This window comes from Python bivittatus, unplaced genomic scaffold (assembly GCF_059951505.1).
Source record: "Python bivittatus isolate LINGU-HERP-01145 unplaced genomic scaffold, Pbiv_v1 ctg000980_np1212, whole genome shotgun sequence".
Taxonomy (NCBI): Eukaryota; Metazoa; Chordata; class Lepidosauria; order Squamata; family Pythonidae; genus Python; species Python bivittatus.
In genome coordinates, this window is record NW_028277125.1 from 184,358 (window position 1) to 202,690 (window position 18,333).

The 18,333-nt window shown below is 48.3% G+C and overlaps 1 protein-coding gene across 12 annotated transcripts in view; it reads right to left on the reverse strand.

Annotated features, from left to right (window-relative positions):
• Positions 1–2,403: 2,403 nt before the first annotated feature.
• DLG1 (discs large MAGUK scaffold protein 1) overlaps positions 2,404–18,333 on the reverse strand; it is a 159,851-nt gene continuing 143,921 nt past the window's right edge. For 5 of the 12 annotated variants that reach the window (XM_088132471.1, XM_088132470.1, XM_088132469.1 and 2 more), the window contains 5 exons: positions 17,317–17,418; positions 12,463–12,635; positions 12,179–12,288; positions 11,578–11,669; positions 2,418–10,891 (listed from right to left, as the gene is read on the reverse strand). In XM_088132471.1, the coding sequence (XP_087988597.1) occupies positions 10,785–10,891; positions 11,578–11,669; positions 12,179–12,288; positions 12,463–12,635; positions 17,317–17,418 (584 nt within the window). In that variant the 3' untranslated portion in view covers positions 2,418–10,784. Of the gene's footprint in view, positions 10,892–11,577; positions 11,670–12,178; positions 12,289–12,462; positions 12,636–17,316; positions 17,419–18,333 lie in introns of all 12 variants that reach the window. The other 7 variants (XM_088132472.1, XM_088132468.1, XM_088132467.1 and 4 more) reach the window with 4 other exon arrangements.

Below are 18,333 nucleotides of genomic sequence, written 5' to 3' on the forward strand. Positions count from 1 at the left end.
TGTCATGTGCATTTACTTATTATTTATTAACAATTTATTTATTTAGCCCATTTATTTGGCCACCTACCTTGTTCTCACCACTTGGGTGGTTAACATTACGTTAAATGCCAGCAAAGAAAACGCAACCAAAAATTAAGAAAGGAACTATCACAGTGTCAGAAAACGACAGACACGGGTTCGGTTATCCAGTAGACAGAAGTTTTTATTGGGCACGTTTGCAAAGGTGGGTCCCTCCCGCAGCAATGGAGGAACCCCGAAGCAAGGTCTGACAGGTTTTTATACCCCCTATCTGTCCTCCCCCTCCTACGAGGGCTTGGCTCACAATCTCACCTTTTTTACCGCCCCGGAGCGCAGCTAATTAACCGCAAAACCGCAGACATTCCACTTTCCGAATCCAATCAGCGCCATACACATTCCAATCCCCACTTGACCCGACAGCCGCCCCCTGCCGTTTCTCTTCACTCTGGAGCGAACGTGCCTCTTGCCTGCAGTCTTTCCTCCCTCCTGCCGTCCCTCTCCACTCTGGTGCGAGTGTGCCTTCTGCCCATCCTCCCTCCTGCCGTCCCCCCAAGGCTGCCCCATGGTGCACAGCGCTCTCCCCTAGCAAACATGGTTCGTTTGAGGCCCTCACTTCTCCCTGCCTTCTCACAATCCCCCCTTTTTCTTTTCACGCCTCTGTTGGGCCTCAAACCTGGCTAACAGGATTGCTCCCTCGTCCCGGACCCGGGGCTTCACACACTGGGACAGGTAATTCCCACAAGCAGGGAGGCATTGCATTAAGCAACATACTAGGACCAGTAAGGCAATGAAGCCAATGGCTAGTACAGAAAGTTGTTTTAACCAAGCAAAGTTAGGTAACCAACTAGTGAGCCACGACCAATTCCATCCCTCTGGATCCTCGGATATGCGAGAGGCTAAGGTCTTCAACTTGGCTAGTTTTGCTTCAATATAATTCTCATTGTTGGTTAGGTTAAAGCAACAAAGACCTTGAAAAGATTCACAGCCTTGTCCTGCCCTTAATAGGAGATAGTCTATAGCTATCCGATTTTGAATGACCGCCCTCCTGATCTCAGTGACTTCTTCAGTGAGGGCTGCAATGAGAGAGGATGTAAGGTTGACACTTTTAGCCAGGAGGCAGGCCACCTTCCTTAGGTCCAGATAAGTTCTTCCGCTTAGTGCAGGAACCCCTACTAAGGAGAGGGCCAGAGCCATGGCTTCTGTTTTGGACAAGAGTGTCACATCACTCTCACAATCAGATGGCAGCTCCCTTTTCTTTTTTTCTTTTGATGGGTGCGCTTGCATTGGAGGCAGGGCATATAGAGAGGTCAGGCGCCCTATGGCACAAGGGCCCCTGAACTATAGGCTGGAACATAGGTGTAAGCTTCATGTCCACATAACAAAAAGAAACCTTTAGGTAGGTATAGAGGGGTTGAGGCGTAAGGGATATTATAGACCCCTCCACAAGTGAAAGCAGGACCTTTTGAGGGCAATGGGGGTACGGTTCTGGGTATTGTTGAAATATACACATTGAGTTGCATTGGTTATCCCCAAGAGATTTAGAGCCATTTGCCTTTGATTAGTCCAGGGTCTTGGTATGGGAGAAGACCCAAAATGATAGAACATCCCCCCACGGGGATCATCCCCAGTGATCAAAGCTGTCTGTGCCAATTCTACGCCTTTATGTTGGTCATCTCCTCCCCTGCCTTAGTTCAGTTCCTTTTAAGTTTTACTTTGAGTCCGTCTCCCGGTTGGGCAGTCCATGGTCGGGGGTCGGGAGCTCGCTTAACCCGATGGTAGTGGGTCCAACCCCCTGTCAGGTCCGAACCGCTGATTCAGTTGTCAGGAGAACTTGGTATGGTCCCTCCCAAGACGGCTTCAGCTTCTCATCCTTCCACGTCTTTATCAGGACCCAATCCTCTGGCTTGTGGGGGTGTTGGTCTTTCAGCAAGGGGGCCGTTGAGCGAGGAGTCCCTGTTTTCTTAGAGACAAGAGAGATTGTGACAGTACCAAGAGATACTTTCTCAGGAAGGCATCCTTTAGCTCGGGGATAGGCTCTCCCATTGGAGCCAGGAAAGGTCTTCCCATCATCAGCTCGAATGGGGAGACCCCCACATCCTTGCGAGGGGCTGTCCGCATTCGAAGCAGGGCAACCGGAAGTGTCTTTGTCCAAGGTAGCCCTGTTTCCAATCCCAGTTTGGTGAGATGTTGCTTCAACACCCCGTTGGCCCTTCCCACTTTCCCACTGGAGTCAGGATGCCAAGGGGTGTGGAGTTCCCATCGAACCCCCAGGCTCCAGTACCACGGCTTTACAGTGTCTATCAAAGCCTGCACCCCCAGTGAGACCCTTCGTGCAGTTTCTCCACCATCCCCCTCATGTCAGCACGGCTCACTACTGGGGTCCCCTCAATTGTAACCCAATGACCTGCTTCCTCCCTGCAACCTTCCCTTTCCAGCAGCTGTGAGTAAACCCCGTTCCAGCCAAATTTTCCCGAAAGTGTGCACTACTCCCCAGGCGTATCGCGAGTCTGTGTAGACGGTGAGGGACACTCCCTTTCCCAACTCTAGTGCCCGTTTCAAAGCGTGCACTTCACACAGCTGAGCCGACCAGTCCGCTGGTAGTGCCCCCTTCTCTATTGTCTCTCCCTCCGCCGTCACTATCGCATATCCTGACTTCCTTTGTCCCTGCTCTACTCGGCTAGACCCATCCACAAACCAGACCTCACCCTCCTCCAGCGGGACCTCCTGCAGGTCCTCCCGGGTCTTTGTTTGCAGCTGCAACAGGGTGGAGCACTCGTGCTCCGCCGGCTCCCATTCTTTCCGCTCCCCCGCAAGAAACTCCGCTGGGTTCAAATTCCTGTCTGTTCCTACCACCACATCAGGACTTATCCGGAGAACTGTCTCATATTTCAACATCCTTCCTTCTGTCATCCAAGCAGCCGCCTGCTGACTAAGCACACTTAAGATCTGATGGGTTGAATGGACAATCACGGGGCTCCCAAAAGTGAGTTTTTTCCCTTCTGTCACTAGCACAGCAGCGGCAGCCACTGCCTGCACACAAGTCGGCCATCCCCTCACCACTGGTTCTAGGGCTTTGCTCAGGAAGGCCACTGGTTGATATTTCCCAGCCCGTCTCTGAGTCAGCACTCCAATGGCAGTTCCCCCATGGGCTGTAACGTATAGGTGAAAGGGGGGCCAAGTTCGGTAGAGCCAGAGCCGGGGCCGTCACCAGGCTCCTTCGTAATTCCCCCCACTTCTCTGTGTCCCCGTCTGTCCATTCTACCCTGTCAGATGATCCTTTCAACTTCTCATACAGAAACTGAGCCTTGCTCATGTACTCATCTATCCATAGCCGGCAATATCCTACTAGACCCAGAAACCGCCGCACCTCCGTTTTAGTATGAGGGGCTTCAACTGCATTATCCCCTGTATCCGAGAAGGATCAATCAACTTCTCGCCCTTCCGGAGTACATGTCCTAAATACTTGACCTCCCTTTCCACAAATTGGACCTTCCCTTTTGACACCTTCAATCCTTCCTCAGCCAACCAGTTCAATAAAGCCACTGAGTCTTCTCTCACCTTTACTTCCTTCTCTCCAGACACCAACAAATCATCCACATACTGCAGCACCCGAGAACCCCCAGGGGCCCGGAACCCCTGGAGTTTCTCTTCCAATGCCTGTCCAAACAAGAGGGGGCTCTCGGTGTACCCCTGGGGCAGCACCGTCCATCTCAGTTGTTGCTTCAGCCCACGCCTCCCATCCCGGGACAGCGGGTATTGGGCTGGCCGCAAACCCGTCACCCCTGGTTTCAAGGGGATGCTAATTGGGGCGATGCGAAACCGACCCGCCCCCCCCTCCCCTGCCCATACCTCAGGGTTCACAACCTCCACGTCCGCCTCTCGCAACAAACACATCCTTTCTGCCTGTTCCACATTCCACAGCTCCACTACTAGACTACCCATTAGATCCCTTCCCAGCAAGTTCACTCTCGCCTGTGGGATCAGTAACACATCTGCAGTTACCTCCTTCCCATTCCACTCCAGTCTCACTCCCTCCAGTACGTCTGCCTTGACCGGAGAGCCTCCCACCCCCATCACCGATACCGACGTGCCCCGGGATTTCGCAATCCCTGGGATCGGTTGGCACAGCGATGTTCGAGAGGCTCCGGTGTCCACGAGGAACTGCTGTTCCTCGCCAGTGGGACCCACCGTGATGTTTACCAAGGGTTCCCCGTGGGTCCCGGTTGGGGAACCATGACCCCCCTAGTCGTACAGGGGAAACTCCTCTCATGTTCTCCCGATGTTCAGCATTATTGGGATCCCAATTTGGGTCTGCCAGAGGGAATTTAGTATCTGCGGCCGGGGCATTTGGGACATTTGCATTCCTTTGCTCCCAAGCCCCGAGCGCAGCTCGCCAAATCTGGCCCCTCTCTTCTGGCGTATAGAGGTGGGCTAAAATGTAATTCAGTTCCCCCAGGAGTATTCCACCGGGCCGAGAAAAAGTTCCAATTGTTCGGCGGCGGTATGGGCGTTCTCTTGCATACGAGGGAGGGTCTTTTTTTTTTTTTTTTTTAATTCCCTCAACTCACTGGGTTTGATGGGAACCGTTACGTAACTGGTGACGGTCACCCCCTGTGCGTTCGTTCCGTTCGGGACTTCCCGGACGGGGAAGGCACTGGCCGACCTTAGAATAAAGGGCAAGTTCTGAATGTCTTGGTTCAGCTGGTCCAGCTCTTTCCGCAGCCCGGGATAGGGTGGGGGCGCCGGAGGGGGAGCGGTAGGAAGAGGAGGAGGAGGAGGAGGTGGCGGCCCCCATTGAGGTCCAGTCAGCCAGAGGTCCTCCTCATCTTCCTGTTCTTTTTGGACAAAAATTTTGGCTAACTTGGGTCGAGGCCCCTCCCAATGAACATGGAACCAGACTTCCACATAGGGTTCCTGTGTTAACATTTTATGCTCCACAATGTAGTTTTTTTTTTTTTTTAGTTGGGTCACCCAGTAATTACTGGGGATTCCAAGAGTATCCCAATGGTAGGGGAATTCGGGGTCCACTAGTGGATATTTTGGCCATTCTTTAGTGCACAAAGTTATCATGGTCGGTTTTTCCAGACCCCTGGTGAATGGACACAACCAGGGTGTCTCCCATTGTTGCAACAATTGTCCTAATGGAGAATCCGTGGGGATTCCCCCTACTGCGTTTTTCCCACTGGCCCCTGGCCTTACACTCTTACTCTGCGCCTTACCCATCCTTCCTGACTACGTTTCCCACCTTACAGAAGGTCCCGGACTCTTCTGTCCCCTTGCGGCGTCCAACGCCTCGTAACCACGCTAATCTCCCCGAGATTATGGGTAGGCTGTACTCACCAGACCTCCCGGAGGTCCCCTCGTCGGCCGACTTCCTCTTTACTTCTGTCTGACTGGCGATTGGAGTCCCGTCCTGGACCCGACTCCGGGGAAAACGGGAGACACCTCAACGGGGTGTTACGGCCGATTACTCACCGGTTCCCCACAGTCCGGTCCACGTCGAGGACTCCTGGCTGGCTCACCAATTTTGTCAGAAAACGACAGACACAGGTTCGGTTATCCAGTAGACAGAAGTTTTTATTGGGCACGTTTGCAAAGGTGGGTCCCTCCCGCAGCAATGGAGGAACCCCGAAGCAAGGTCTGACAGGTTTTTATACCCCCTATCTGTCCTCCCCCTCCTACGAGGGCTTGGCTCACAATCTCACCTTTTTTACCGCCCCGGAGCGCAGCTAATTAACCGCAAAACCGCAGACATTCCACTTTCCGAATCCAATCAGCGCAATACACATTCCAATCCCCGCTTGACCCGACAGCCGCCCCTGCCGTTTCTCTTCACTCTGGTGCGAACGTGCCTCTTGCCTGCAGTCTTTCCTCCCTCCTGCCGTCCCTCTCCACTCTGGTGCGAGTGTGCCTTCTGCCCATCCTCCCTCCTGCCGTCCCCCCAAGGCTGCCCCATGGTGCACAGCGCTCTCCCCTAGCAAACATGGTTCGTTTGAGGCCCTCACTTCTCCCTGCCTTCTCACAACAGGAACACAAGACACAACATGAAACAGGCCAGAACCAGCTGAGAACATCTCACTGAAAGTACGCTGGGTTGGGCTGCTTACCCAACATCCCAGCCCCAGCGCTGGGCGGAAGAAGGCCTTGCTGAGGCCCAGCAGGGTCAGGCCCATCCAACATGTTTCTCGGCGGTTGGGGGCGGCAGGAATGCTAGAGGGGCAGCTTTCAATTCGTGCAAACTGAAAGCAGGTTGTTGGTTTATTATAGAAGAATTGTAGCCAACTCAAAGCACGCATCAGGGGCATTAAAGAAGGGTATTGCTAGATCAGGAGAATGATCAAAAAAGGAGGCAGACAGAGGCGGCAGTTCTTTCTAAGGGAGAGAACTGCCCTGTCTTCAGGATTGGCCAGCAGGAGCAAGAGACCTAGAGGGCAGTCAGTCCTGCTGGAACCCAGATTTTGGGTCCCCCAGAAGAAAAAACACGGTGCCTTTGGGGGAAGGAAAAGAGACTCTTTCCAGGAGAACAGGAGGCAGGAGGGAAGGACCCCGAAGGGCAGAGTGGATGCTGAGATGCCCTGCGAGAAAACGCAGTCAGGCGTTCAAGGTAGGCCGGACCAGGACACCAATTCCACAAGAGATTACAGTGACCGAACCTTGAAAGCTTGACTGCATTTTCCCTCCCCCTGTAAACCACAGGCAGCGTTTCGTCTAACGCTTTCTTTGCTGCTGGGACTTAAAGCATGTTTTCGTAACCGTCTCTGCGTAGTTTCTCCAAGATTGCCTCTGGCTCTCTCCAGGAAGCTAAAAGCAACCAAGAAGGGGATCTCTGGCTGTATCCTTAGCAAAAGGAAAAAGGGAGAGGGTGATAGAAACAGCTGATGCGGAGAAGATACAGCTCCTCAACTCTAATTTTGCTTCAGTCTTCTCCCCAGAGGCATAAACCAACATTTACTATAGTCAGTGATCAGAATTCCAGAAAATAAATGCAAAATAAAACAATTAAAAATAGATGCCATTATACCGTTAGCTTGATCAATTTTCAGCAAGTTTATAAACAATAAAACAGAATTTTGCCATGATCAAAGAAACAAAATTGTCCTGGTCAGACAGTAACTTCTGTATATTAAATGGATCTGAAAGGCCTGGAAAATTTACTAAAAATAGATTATATGGTCCCTATGCCACAAGGGCCAAGTCTTAATACGTACAGGGCTTTTAAATTTTTCTCTTCAAAAAGAGCTGCTGGAAATACGTTAAAGTGGGGAAAGGTTAAGATATTTCTAAATTTCGAGACAATTTAAATATCTTGCCAGCCTAAAAAAGGAAGATTGTTTACTCAGATATGTGTCTAGGAAGAACAGACAGATGCAATCCTCCCTCCAAAGCCTTCCAATGCTGCTTAAGCACATTTTCTGAAAGGCCGCAGGCGTCGAGCAGCAGCAGAGTTTTAAGGAAACGTGCACTGATGGTAACCCTAAATCTGCCGGAAGGCAGCAACCCTGATAATTAGCTCTACTAAAATTATGGAACAAGGAAGAAGTATTTTGGAGAGAGAGTTTCGATGTTAAAAGTATCCGTAAGTAACAATGGGAGATCCTTTATTAACGGTCCTGTAAAAGATCCAGATCAGGGCAGCTTCCAGTGGGGGCGAGGGAGACGGGCAAAATGCGGGCACAGCCATGGATCTCAATCTGCCCTGCGTACGCGCTTCGATATCGTACCCATGTACACAGGGGTGGGGCTGCAATCTGCAATCGTACCCACCACTTTGGCCCCCTCAGGCCCCGTGGCAGACGGCCCTAACACAGACGCTTAGCTCACCTAGGTTGGCTGGTCAGCTCGTTAGGGCTGGAGACTTTACGTAGGTCTGGCTCCTTTTGTCGATTGTGGTCTGGCTTCGAATAACTCGAGTTCTAGCTCATGGCAAGACCTTCTTTCTTGGAGCATAATTTGTTAGCTATGTAGATTGTAGAAATTTGACATTTTTGAATAATTATACAAGGCAAGCTTCACCAGAACTTTTAAAGGATTTTATGTCTGCTAAAATGCAGCTTAATCCTATTGGTGCATATGGCTGGCCATCCACCAAAGGCACTCTGTTCAAAGTGTATCACCTTTATTAGATCATCCTGTGTTCATTATGCGTCCTGGTTACCTAAAAGGACATCAGACACCAGATTATATTAGACTACTAGTGGACATACCTGATTCACAATCAGGTATTTGGCAGAAAAAGCCTTTGCTATGGTGGTTTAAATTATTGCACCATTTCGTTGGTAAATTTGGTTCTCCCTTCAATTTTGTTGACAGGACAAGATGTGGGATTTTAATCCATTAGTAGAGGCATCACAAATTGAGTTATTTCTTCTCTACCCATCAAGAAGCTATTTTACTCTTTTGTATTTAGTTTGACTTTGGAAACATTGGCCTGTTTAGCACTCGGAGGACAGTCTTGGGTGCTCCCACGTTCGCCTGTGCCGCGCCACTGCTGCACAGCCTGTGCCGCCTTCTGGGTGCATTTCAAGGTGCTGGTTACCACCGAGAAAGCCACTCACATTATTTGCCTTCATTTAAAAAGTCCAAAAACAGTCAAGGAAATCCAGTCCTGTGCGCCAAGGCATCTTCAAAAATAGCTGCTCCTGAAGATGATGATGCCTTGACCAGTTAGTAACTGGAGAGGTTCAGAAAGTCTAATTTTTAGGGCTGTAAATCTTGTGTCACATACTATTTTGTGACAATCTTGCGAGATTCCCAGAGTCCCTGGCTCAAAAAGACTGCCTTTCCCTGTTGCAAAGGGACACACAGGACCTGAGTAACCAGCTCAGCATAAGGCAGGTTAAGTGCCTTTCTCTAGCCCTGCCGTTTCTGGCCTTCTGGATATCACCGGCTGCCCCTTCCGGGCCTGCCTCTATTGCCCCTGCCATACCACCTCGGCTCTCTTTGGCATCTGGGGGCATCCCTGTTGGACTCTACCGTGAGGTCTGGAGGCACCAGCCACTGCTGAAGTCTTTTGGCCAGGGACACAAGAACTAGTTTTACAGGAACCAAATGTTCCCATCAGGGGCCCCAAAACATTCACAAAGAAGCCCACAGGCTTATCTTTTCTCCTTTTGAAAATTCAGCCAACCTTTCTTTAATCTTCCCAAATAGTAACAGTTGTCAGTTTGAGTGCAAGGTCCATTTTTCTAGCTTCTGTGGATATTTTTAGGTATTCTAAACTGAATGGGGAGAAAAATACAAGTGAGGTGTACTGGTAATGCATGGCTATAACAGGAAAGTTTTGGATAGTGACATGAAACCTGTCTCTCCAGCTGGAAGTCAATTCTCCTTAAAATCTGTAGTTTGAAAAATGTGTACAATACATCAAAATACTTTTACACTAGGATAAACTTAACTAGCTCAGGTGCTGTTGGCAAGAGTTTCAATTCTGTCTTATTTCCAGAGTTCTGACTGAAAACCCAATTCTTAATCTTCTCTCCATGATGAAATAGTGATACACCCTGCAACTCACACAATTAAACTATTTATTTCTGAAGAACTGAGTGGCCGCCAATAAGGGCTGTTCACAGTCAAAGGGAAATTGCACCAACCTTGCCTCCAGGGACTGAACGGAGTCAGCTGGAGTCCGTCCCCACTTTCCCGAGGGATGGGGCGGGGTGCGCTGCTCCTTGTGTTCGGAAGCCCATCCCGTCCCCGCTCAGAGGAGGGACAGGAACCTGTCAATAACCTAATTGCTTATAATCAATCTTTTCTACAGGGGATTCTCAAAACTAGTGTGAAATAATATGTATTTTGCTGTGGAGCTTTTTAAAGAAAACAGTTCTCACACTTAGACTTTAATTAAGGAAAGTTTAATATATATATGTATGTATGTATGTATGTATGTATATAGTTTCATTATAACAAAATAAGCAATTATGGGTAAAATATTCATTAAAATCTGGCTAAGAATGTATTTATATTTTTAGATACTGAGGACTCTTATGACCATTATAATTATAATTGCCTTTAAAATATTTTCAGAGTAAAATCCATAATTCTTAAATGAAGTCCAAGGTTTTTAAGCACCTAAAATTTGGAAATGCACTGTTATCTATTAACGTCTGTAAGACATTCCAAGTAGTCTTGTAGGTTCTAGTTTAAAAACAGGAGAAAATTTCACCCTGTGAGAGCAACAGCAAAATAATAATAATAACAACAACAACAAGGCTATAAAGATTTTCTTATGAAATTATGAAAATTAGTTTTTCCTCTTCAAATAATGCCAGTTAAGAATACGTTAGCTTTGATTTTGAAAAAAGTTTCTTACTAAACTGACAGAAAAAATATATTTGTTACAGAAACTGTGAAACTAACTCTTAAACCCAAATCTCTTGGATGAAACCATGCTAGCAAACTCGAGCGTGCAAAATTGCTCACAATTTTACATTAAGACCACTTTTCTTTCATCTTATTACAAAATTGTTAAAAGGCTGCATAAAAAGCTTTGTTTTCTCAAAATCTCTGAAGGACATTTTCCCTTAAACATTAAGGAATTTTAACCACATTATTCTCCATTTCTATCCACAGGAGTAGAAAGAGTTCTTTGATCCTTGAGAAAAGAGCGCTCAACCAGCAGCTTGCAAAAAGTTGAAACCAAAAAGGGACTTTGTACGTCGTCTTCGGAGCAGAGCAGCTCCAGAGGATCCCAGAAGAAGAGCCGCCAGGATGTGGGAAGCACAGACGGCCTGGCCTGGCAGAGGCCGACCCCTGGACTCTGGTGACTTTCAGAGCTTCTCCTTGGCTGGCACCCAAATGATGGGGCTTGAGTGCTCCTCAATTACTTGTTTGACATGATTGTAAATCTCTTCCAAAGTGTCACCTTGCACAATAGCTGTAGAGAAGCAAAAAAGACAGCTCTTGAGGACCTAATTCTGCTCTTTCCCTTGTTTCTGCAGAGTCCTTGCAACCACCTTATTCTGGTGGTCCCTGCTCTATTGAAATGCTTATGCCCCACTATTCCAGTCCTCTGTTCCTCAATGTATCGCTTCCCATAAAGACTGCTCACAAACGGGCCTTCACCTTCTAGATTCATCCCTGAGATGACTATGTGGGAGCCTTTTGGACAGCCCCCCACCCATTATGATGGCCTCTCTCTGCCAAATCGCATGCTGCAAATGATGACCAACCAGCCCCCCATCCCTAACTAGAGCCTCCAACAACAGAGCCTACCGCATGCAGCCAAGTCTGGGAGCTTCTCTCACACTATGAAAGGCAAACTGAACGATGTGCTAAAGCACCAGTTACTTTAAATTTGGTTTGATGGTAACAACAGAAGAGATTCCTGGGTGTGTGGGTTACTTCAAAGATCATGGAAGAGGCTGGCTCTCAGTCCAAATAAATAAATAAATAAACAAACAAACAAACAAACAAACAATTCTTGCCACAGTCTTTAAGGTTCTTGTAGAGAGAACTTTCTGGCTGGTGGTCCTGGGTTATTCTAGGACTACCCTTCACAACAACAAAAAAATTAACGTTAACAGTGTTGGCATCAAATATGGAACAGAAGGATGCTCCAACCTGTAAAGTGTTCTGTAAATTCTTGCTCCAGCTTCATGGCTCTTTCAAATGTTTTTCGAGCTTGCTCATCCGTTAATCGCTTATTCATTTCCCTAAATTAGCAGATATTTCAAAGTCATTAGTGTTATTGACAAAGTAACGACACTAGGTAAACTATCCAGACAAAACATATTTAGCATCTTGTACTGAAAATAACCACAAATGCCTGAAAAAACAGGCAAACCTGGAGGCCTGTGGAAGCAAAACAGGCAGGGATTCCTTCTGTTAGGCAGCAAGGGTGCGTGTCTGTGTGTGTGTGTGTGTGGGGTGACGAGTTCCCCACTCCTCACGGTTCATCCGATCTCAACCTCCATAGGTTGCCGTCTCACATCATTTTAATAACTTTGCAGAACTGTGTCGCAGGCATTGTGAATGCTATGTAAAATGCATGCAAGGCGGCCTATTCAGCTCAGGAGGCAGCAGGGCCTGGATCTCACAGACCGCGCCCAGCACTGGCTCCAGGGCCTTGGAAGTATCGTGAGGGTCATCCTCAAGGTGCCACAGGCAACCAGGGTCCTGTCACACAGAGGGGCAGAAAGGCACACCCAGGACAAGTACTCACATGATATTTTCCACCGATTTAGGCTTGATGAAGATGGACACGGGGTGCAGCTGGGCTATCTGGAGCCTCTTGATTGCATTTCCAGAAACATCAAGAATGCAGTGCTTGCCCTGATGTAGAGAAGGAAAGGCTGCTCAAAGAGGAGCAAGGAGGGTGTGGAGGGATGCCTAATGAGCAAAAGTCGCCCGCTGCCACTGTCCACCACCAGCCAGGGCAAAATGCTGCCCATGTCTCAATTTACATGGTGTGGACAGGCCACTTTGGAAGTGGAGCAGGATGTTTACCTTCTCAGCTACCTCCCTCACAGACCGGACGCTTGTCCCATAGAGGTGGTTGTTGTATTGGCCAGCTTCAATGAACCTGTGATCCTGAATATCTTTTTCCATTTGTTCTCGGGACATAACAAAGTGGTAATCTCGTCCATCCACCTCATAATCTCGCTTTGGTCGGGTCGTATCTTTACCGAGAGAGAGAGGGAGAGAAGGTGGAGAAAGCAGTTCTTGAGCAGAGCAACGTGCACTGGCAATGCCATCTTCTAGTCATGCTACAAAGCAGCAGGACAGCAGACCCAGTGAAAAGAGGTTTAAAAACAACACACATTTCAACACCCAGAAGAAAGGCTGACAGGATGCCAAGAGAAGGAGGGGGCAGGTAGAGTAACCCTTTATGACACACTGGCTCTAGCAGGAAAGCCAAAGGGGTCCTTCTGATGCCCGGCTGGTCTACCTGGTTAATTACTATACAATACAATACTATACAATACAATACAAATACAATACAAATACTTTAATGACCAAGTATAAAATATATACAAGGAATTTGTCTTCGGTGACAAACAGCAAGATCAACAGTGCGTTTGGATAACAACAGAAAATTAATAACAATAACACTGCCCAGTAAAATAACTTTTCCAAAAGAAGAAGCCACTGTCCAGTACATATCAAATCATATAGTATTTAACAGAGCAATGGCACAAGGGAAAAAACTATTCCGATGTCTAGATGTTTTAACATATGGAGCTCTGTAGCGCTGTCCTGAAGGAAAAAGTTGGAACAGATTATATCCAGGATGAGAAGAGTCTGCAGATATCCTCTCTGCCCTCCTTTTGACCCTCACAGTATATAGTTCTTCTATAGAAGGCAGGGGGGTTGCAGTTATCCTTTCTGCAGACTTAACTATCCATTGGAGTCTGAGTCTGTCCTGTTTGGTTGCAGAATCAAACCAGAGGAACAGAGAACAGACTCAATGGTTCCCCTGTAAAACTGTACCAAGAGCTCCTGGGATAATTTAAACTTCCTAAGTTGCCGCAGGAAAAACATCCTTTGCTGTGCCTTTTTAATAATGGCTGCAATGTTAAACATCCATTTCAGGTCTTGGGAAAATTATGGCCAAGGATTAGGGTTAAGGATGCAGATACAGATGAGACATGAAGAATAACCTCTTGACAGTAAGAGCTGTCAGGGGAACAGGTTACTGCATAGAGGGGTTTCTTCTCCTTCTTTCCCTGGGGTCTTCCAACGGGGGCAGGATAGTCATCTATCGGGGATTGTGAATCCTGCAATGTGCAAGAGGTTGGTGACCTCTTAGGTCCCTTCTAACTCAATGATTCTATGAAGGAGAAGAATCATATTCCATATTGTTTACTGAAATATAAACTATTATTAACATCATTATTTAATGCTTAGAAAAAAGTATTAGAAGAGAACTTTCCAGAGAAGCCATTTGAGGAGTCCAAAAGGAAACTCCTGCATTCTTTCTTATACTTTTCAGGCAGATTTGATAAGCTGCACTTTGAAGGGCAAATGCATTCATGATTTGATTGCCTACTTTGTAATCTCCACCCCCAGCGGAGGCAGGCTGTGGGCCCTGACCTCAATTAAGGAACGTCTTCTGGCAGGACCCAGGAAGAGAGCCTGTTCTGTGGTTGCACCTCCCGGTGGAACTTCACCCCCCAGCCCCTCTGGAGATCAGACTGGCTCCGACCCTGTGTGCCTTTTGCAGGGCCACGAAGATGTGGCTGTGTTCCTGGACATGGGGTCGGACTGCCAGCGTGTATCTGTGAGAACAACCTTGGGAGACAGGAGGAAAAACCGCAGCGCAGAGAACGGTCTGATAAGGGAAATCTGAGTCCAAAGGAGGGGTGGGGTGGGTTGGGAAGGCGTCTCAGGAGGGACCCTGGCTATTCTCTGGAAAGCAGAGGCAGGGGAGGGGAAGCCCTTTCAGACTGGCCAGGTTCGGTTCCTGTAACCTGACAAAAAAGGTAGCGTTAGGACTCATGGCTTGGGTTTCCTGTCCGGACTACCTCAAAGGGCTGAGACAGGGAGCCTGTGAGATGGTCACTGTAACCATGGTTCAATTGGGTTGTGCCAGCTGTGTATTTCACTTTTGTTGTGGGTTGTGTGTTTAACGGTTGTTAGCCACCCAGAGTCACCATGGCGAGATGGGTGGCCATATAAATCAAATAAAATAAGTAAATCATGTTCTTATGTAAGAAAGACGCTTTTAGCCTCAGACTAGAGGAGGATTAAATTCTAAGGAAGCTTGTCAGTATCCTCAAAATCCCAACACGTCCTGAAACTGTTCAGCCACAAAACATTCTCACTGAAAATATTAGTCTAGATAGCGTGTTGTGTGAAATCAGTGAGTGATTTATGTATCCAGCTGCCCTTCCCCAAAAGGACCAGGCTTTGAGAGCCATTTCTGTTGGGGCGGGGGAACGGGAAGAGAGACTTCTACCAGTTCTGGAGATGTCCTTAGAAAGCCTGTTCCAAACACTGCAGGATGAAATCTGGCAGGTGCATGTTTCTGAGCAGCTTTCTCCATAGGAGCTCCATCCTCAAGGGAATACGCCTCCCGAGAACCCCCCAGCTGCCTGCTTACCTTTGGGCCCATGCCCCACCATGTCTGGGTGCAAGGATACCAAGAGGAACAAAAGCACCGCAGAGGGGTAGGAAGAACATGGGTTCTAATCAGATAACAAGTCCTATGGATCGATCTAAAAGAATGAATGGAAAGTGGCCATAAGAGGAAGTGGAAGTTACTGCAACAAAAAGCATTACGGTACAGTCTGGTGGTGTGATCTGGGATGAGTTTCAGCCGGTGACTCCCGAGGAAGTAGGCAGGGCTCTCTGTGCTCTCAGCTCGGCCATCTATTTACTGGATCGGAGCCCCTCCTGGGTCATGAAAGCGGCCAGGGAGATGGACCACGGTTGGGTCCATGCTGTAGTGTCAGCCTCTTTGACAGAGGGGGTGGTGCCCTCAGCCTTGAAAGAGGTGGTGGCTCAAAGAGGCCGTTCTTTGATCCAGTGGTCTTCAATAACTGTTGACCAGTCTCCAACCTTCCCTTTCCGGGGAAGGTTGTTGAGAAGGTAGTTGGTTTGCAGCTGATGAGAACCCTGGAGGAAACGGATTATAGGTAGTCCTTGTTTAGCGACTGCCTCGGACAGCAACCATTCAGTCATGATAGTGATGAAAAGTAACTTTGTGAACTATGCCAGCATTTATGACCTTTGCAGCATCTGTCTCAGTCACGTGTTTACCATTACAGTTAGTATGCATTGTCCTGTGTAAAGTCATAAGCACAATCACGGTCACATGATTTTTCACTTAGTGACCGCTTCACTTAACAATCAAGTTGCTGGTCCCAATTATGGTTGCTAAACAAGGACTACCTGTATATAGACCCGTTTCAGGCCAGGAGTCAGTACTGAGACAGTTTTGGTCGTGCTTATTGATGACCCGTGGCGGAGTTGGGATGACGGTGCGGCATCCATCCTTACACTCCTTGATCTCTCAGCAGCTTTTCATACCGCTGACCACAGTATCCTTCTGAGCTGGCTGCATGGGTTGGGGACTGGGGACACCGCATTACAGTGGTTCTCCTCCTTTCTCTGGGGCTGGTTCCAGTTGGTGTTGGTTGGGAGGGAGAGGTCCTTCCTTTGTCTGGTGCTGCAGGGTTCTTCTCTCTCCCCTCCTTTTCAACATCTATGTGAAACCATTGGGTGAGGTCATCCACTGGTTTGGGGTTTGGTATCGTCAGTATGCTGATGATACCCAATTGTATCATTTGACTCCAAGACAGCCAAGTGAGGCTGTCCAGATTCTGTCCCAACCCATAGAGGCTGTGCAAGTTTGGATGGGGAAGAACCATCTCCAACTCAATCCTACAGGACTGAGTGCTGTGGGTATTTGGATCACCCAGATCTGGGAATATTCCAACTTCGACTTTGGATAGGGCTGCACTTCCTCATTCAAGGGTGGTGTGCAATTTGGGGGTCTTCCAGGACTCAAAGCTCCTGCTTGATGGCAGCTGTGGCTAGGCAGGCCTTTGCTGAGCTTCATCTGGTGTACCACTTGTGCCCTTAGATCGGGGGACCTTCAGACAGTCACTCATGCTCTGGCCACCTCACAGCTTGACTACTGCAACGCACTCTAAATGGGCCTGCCCTTGAAGACTATCCAGAAGCTTCAGCTGGTCCAGAATGTAGCAGTGTGGGCAATGATGGCCATGTCTTGGTATGTTCATGTAACACGGGCAGCACTGGTTGTCAGTTTGCTTCTGGGTGCGATTCATGGTACTGGTTGCTTCTGGGAAGCCAACAGGGAAGATCGCAAATGGTAATCATATGACCGCAGGATAAGTGCGAGTTGGTTGCCAAGCTCCCAGATTGCAGTCACATGACTGGGGGTACTGGGATGATCAGAACTTTGAGGACTACTCGTAAGTACTTCTTCAGCTCCATCGTAACTTTGAATGGTTGCTAAACAAGTGGTCATTAACCAAGGACTGCCTGTACAGCATGCTAAGACATAAACCATGGTTACAAACTGTGATGATTGATTCATGAGGAACTAAACTATCCAAAACTTCTTAAATACTGGAAGAAAAAAACTGATTGCACAAAACTAACCCTAACCCTAATCTACATGTGCTTTGATGCCACTCCAATCAAGCTCAAAGTGGTTTACAAAAGCAATACACCATAAATAGCCGTATTGAAAATACCTATAAATATCAGCCATCCAGCTTTCTAATCATGAGGATGGTAACAGCAACCACCACCAGCAAACAGCCCCAGTGCCCACACGCATTCCATCACCAACATCTCAATCCCTCACTCCTCAGGTGGCATACATACGTGGAACACAAGATCCAAACTTGTCAGGAAATTCAGAGATGAGGTCATCATTGATGCGGTCTTTCATAGGGCCCAGGACAATCACAGGGCGTGTGTAACTAACTGAAAAACATAAACAGACCCAGCAGCCTTTGGTTAGAGAATTTTGGTACAGTGATGGAGGAGCAAAGGAGCCATATCTCCATAGCAATAGCCAGCACCAACTTTTCTGAAAGATAGTTGCTCACCTAGGAAAATGGGAAAAGATCTGAGTACAACTGGCAATCTGGAGTCAATTCCTCAAAGACAAAGCTCAATGACCCAACTTGGAGGACCTGAAGTAGATGGCACGGATGGGCAGAGTGGACAGGAAGGCAGGCAAAGCAAAACGCAGCACGCTCCAAAGGGAGGCTTCCTCCTCCTCCTCTTTCATCCACTGACCCGGGGGAAACTTTACTGCGTCCCCTACCAACCCTGGATGGGACTCTGAAGCCTTTTCTTTGGTCTGACTGTCTGGAGTACCTTTTGCTACAGCAGGAGGAGAGGAAACAAGCCAACCCTGATCGTTGCAACTCTCCTCCGGGACCCCGGCGCAAGTCAACAAATGAGGGGAGCAAAAGGGGAGACGCAGCTCAGTTCTGGCCTTGATGTGCAGCTGTATGGACACGTGGGCTGATGTGCTGTCCTGGCTGCTAGCCAGGGTGGTTGTGGGAAGATGCAGAGACAGCAACCCCGTAGGTCCAGCCTGGTATACAGGTGTTGGGGACTAGTGCCCCAGTGGGAAAGCCGCCTCCTCCACTGCTGGGAAATAGGCTGCTGGTCTGGCTCGAAATTGGAGAAAGAGAGAGAGTGAGAGAGAAGACACGGGGAGAAAAAGACCATGTAAAAGGGAGCGTAAAGTTGCATGAGTGTGTACAGCAGCTGTCGGTTCCCAGTTGGAGAGGGAGAAGAAAAGTCCACAGGGAAGTGAAGTCCCAGAGAAACGGCATCTTCACCCAAGACCAAGACCGGAAGGAGGGAGATGGGTGTCTTTGGCAA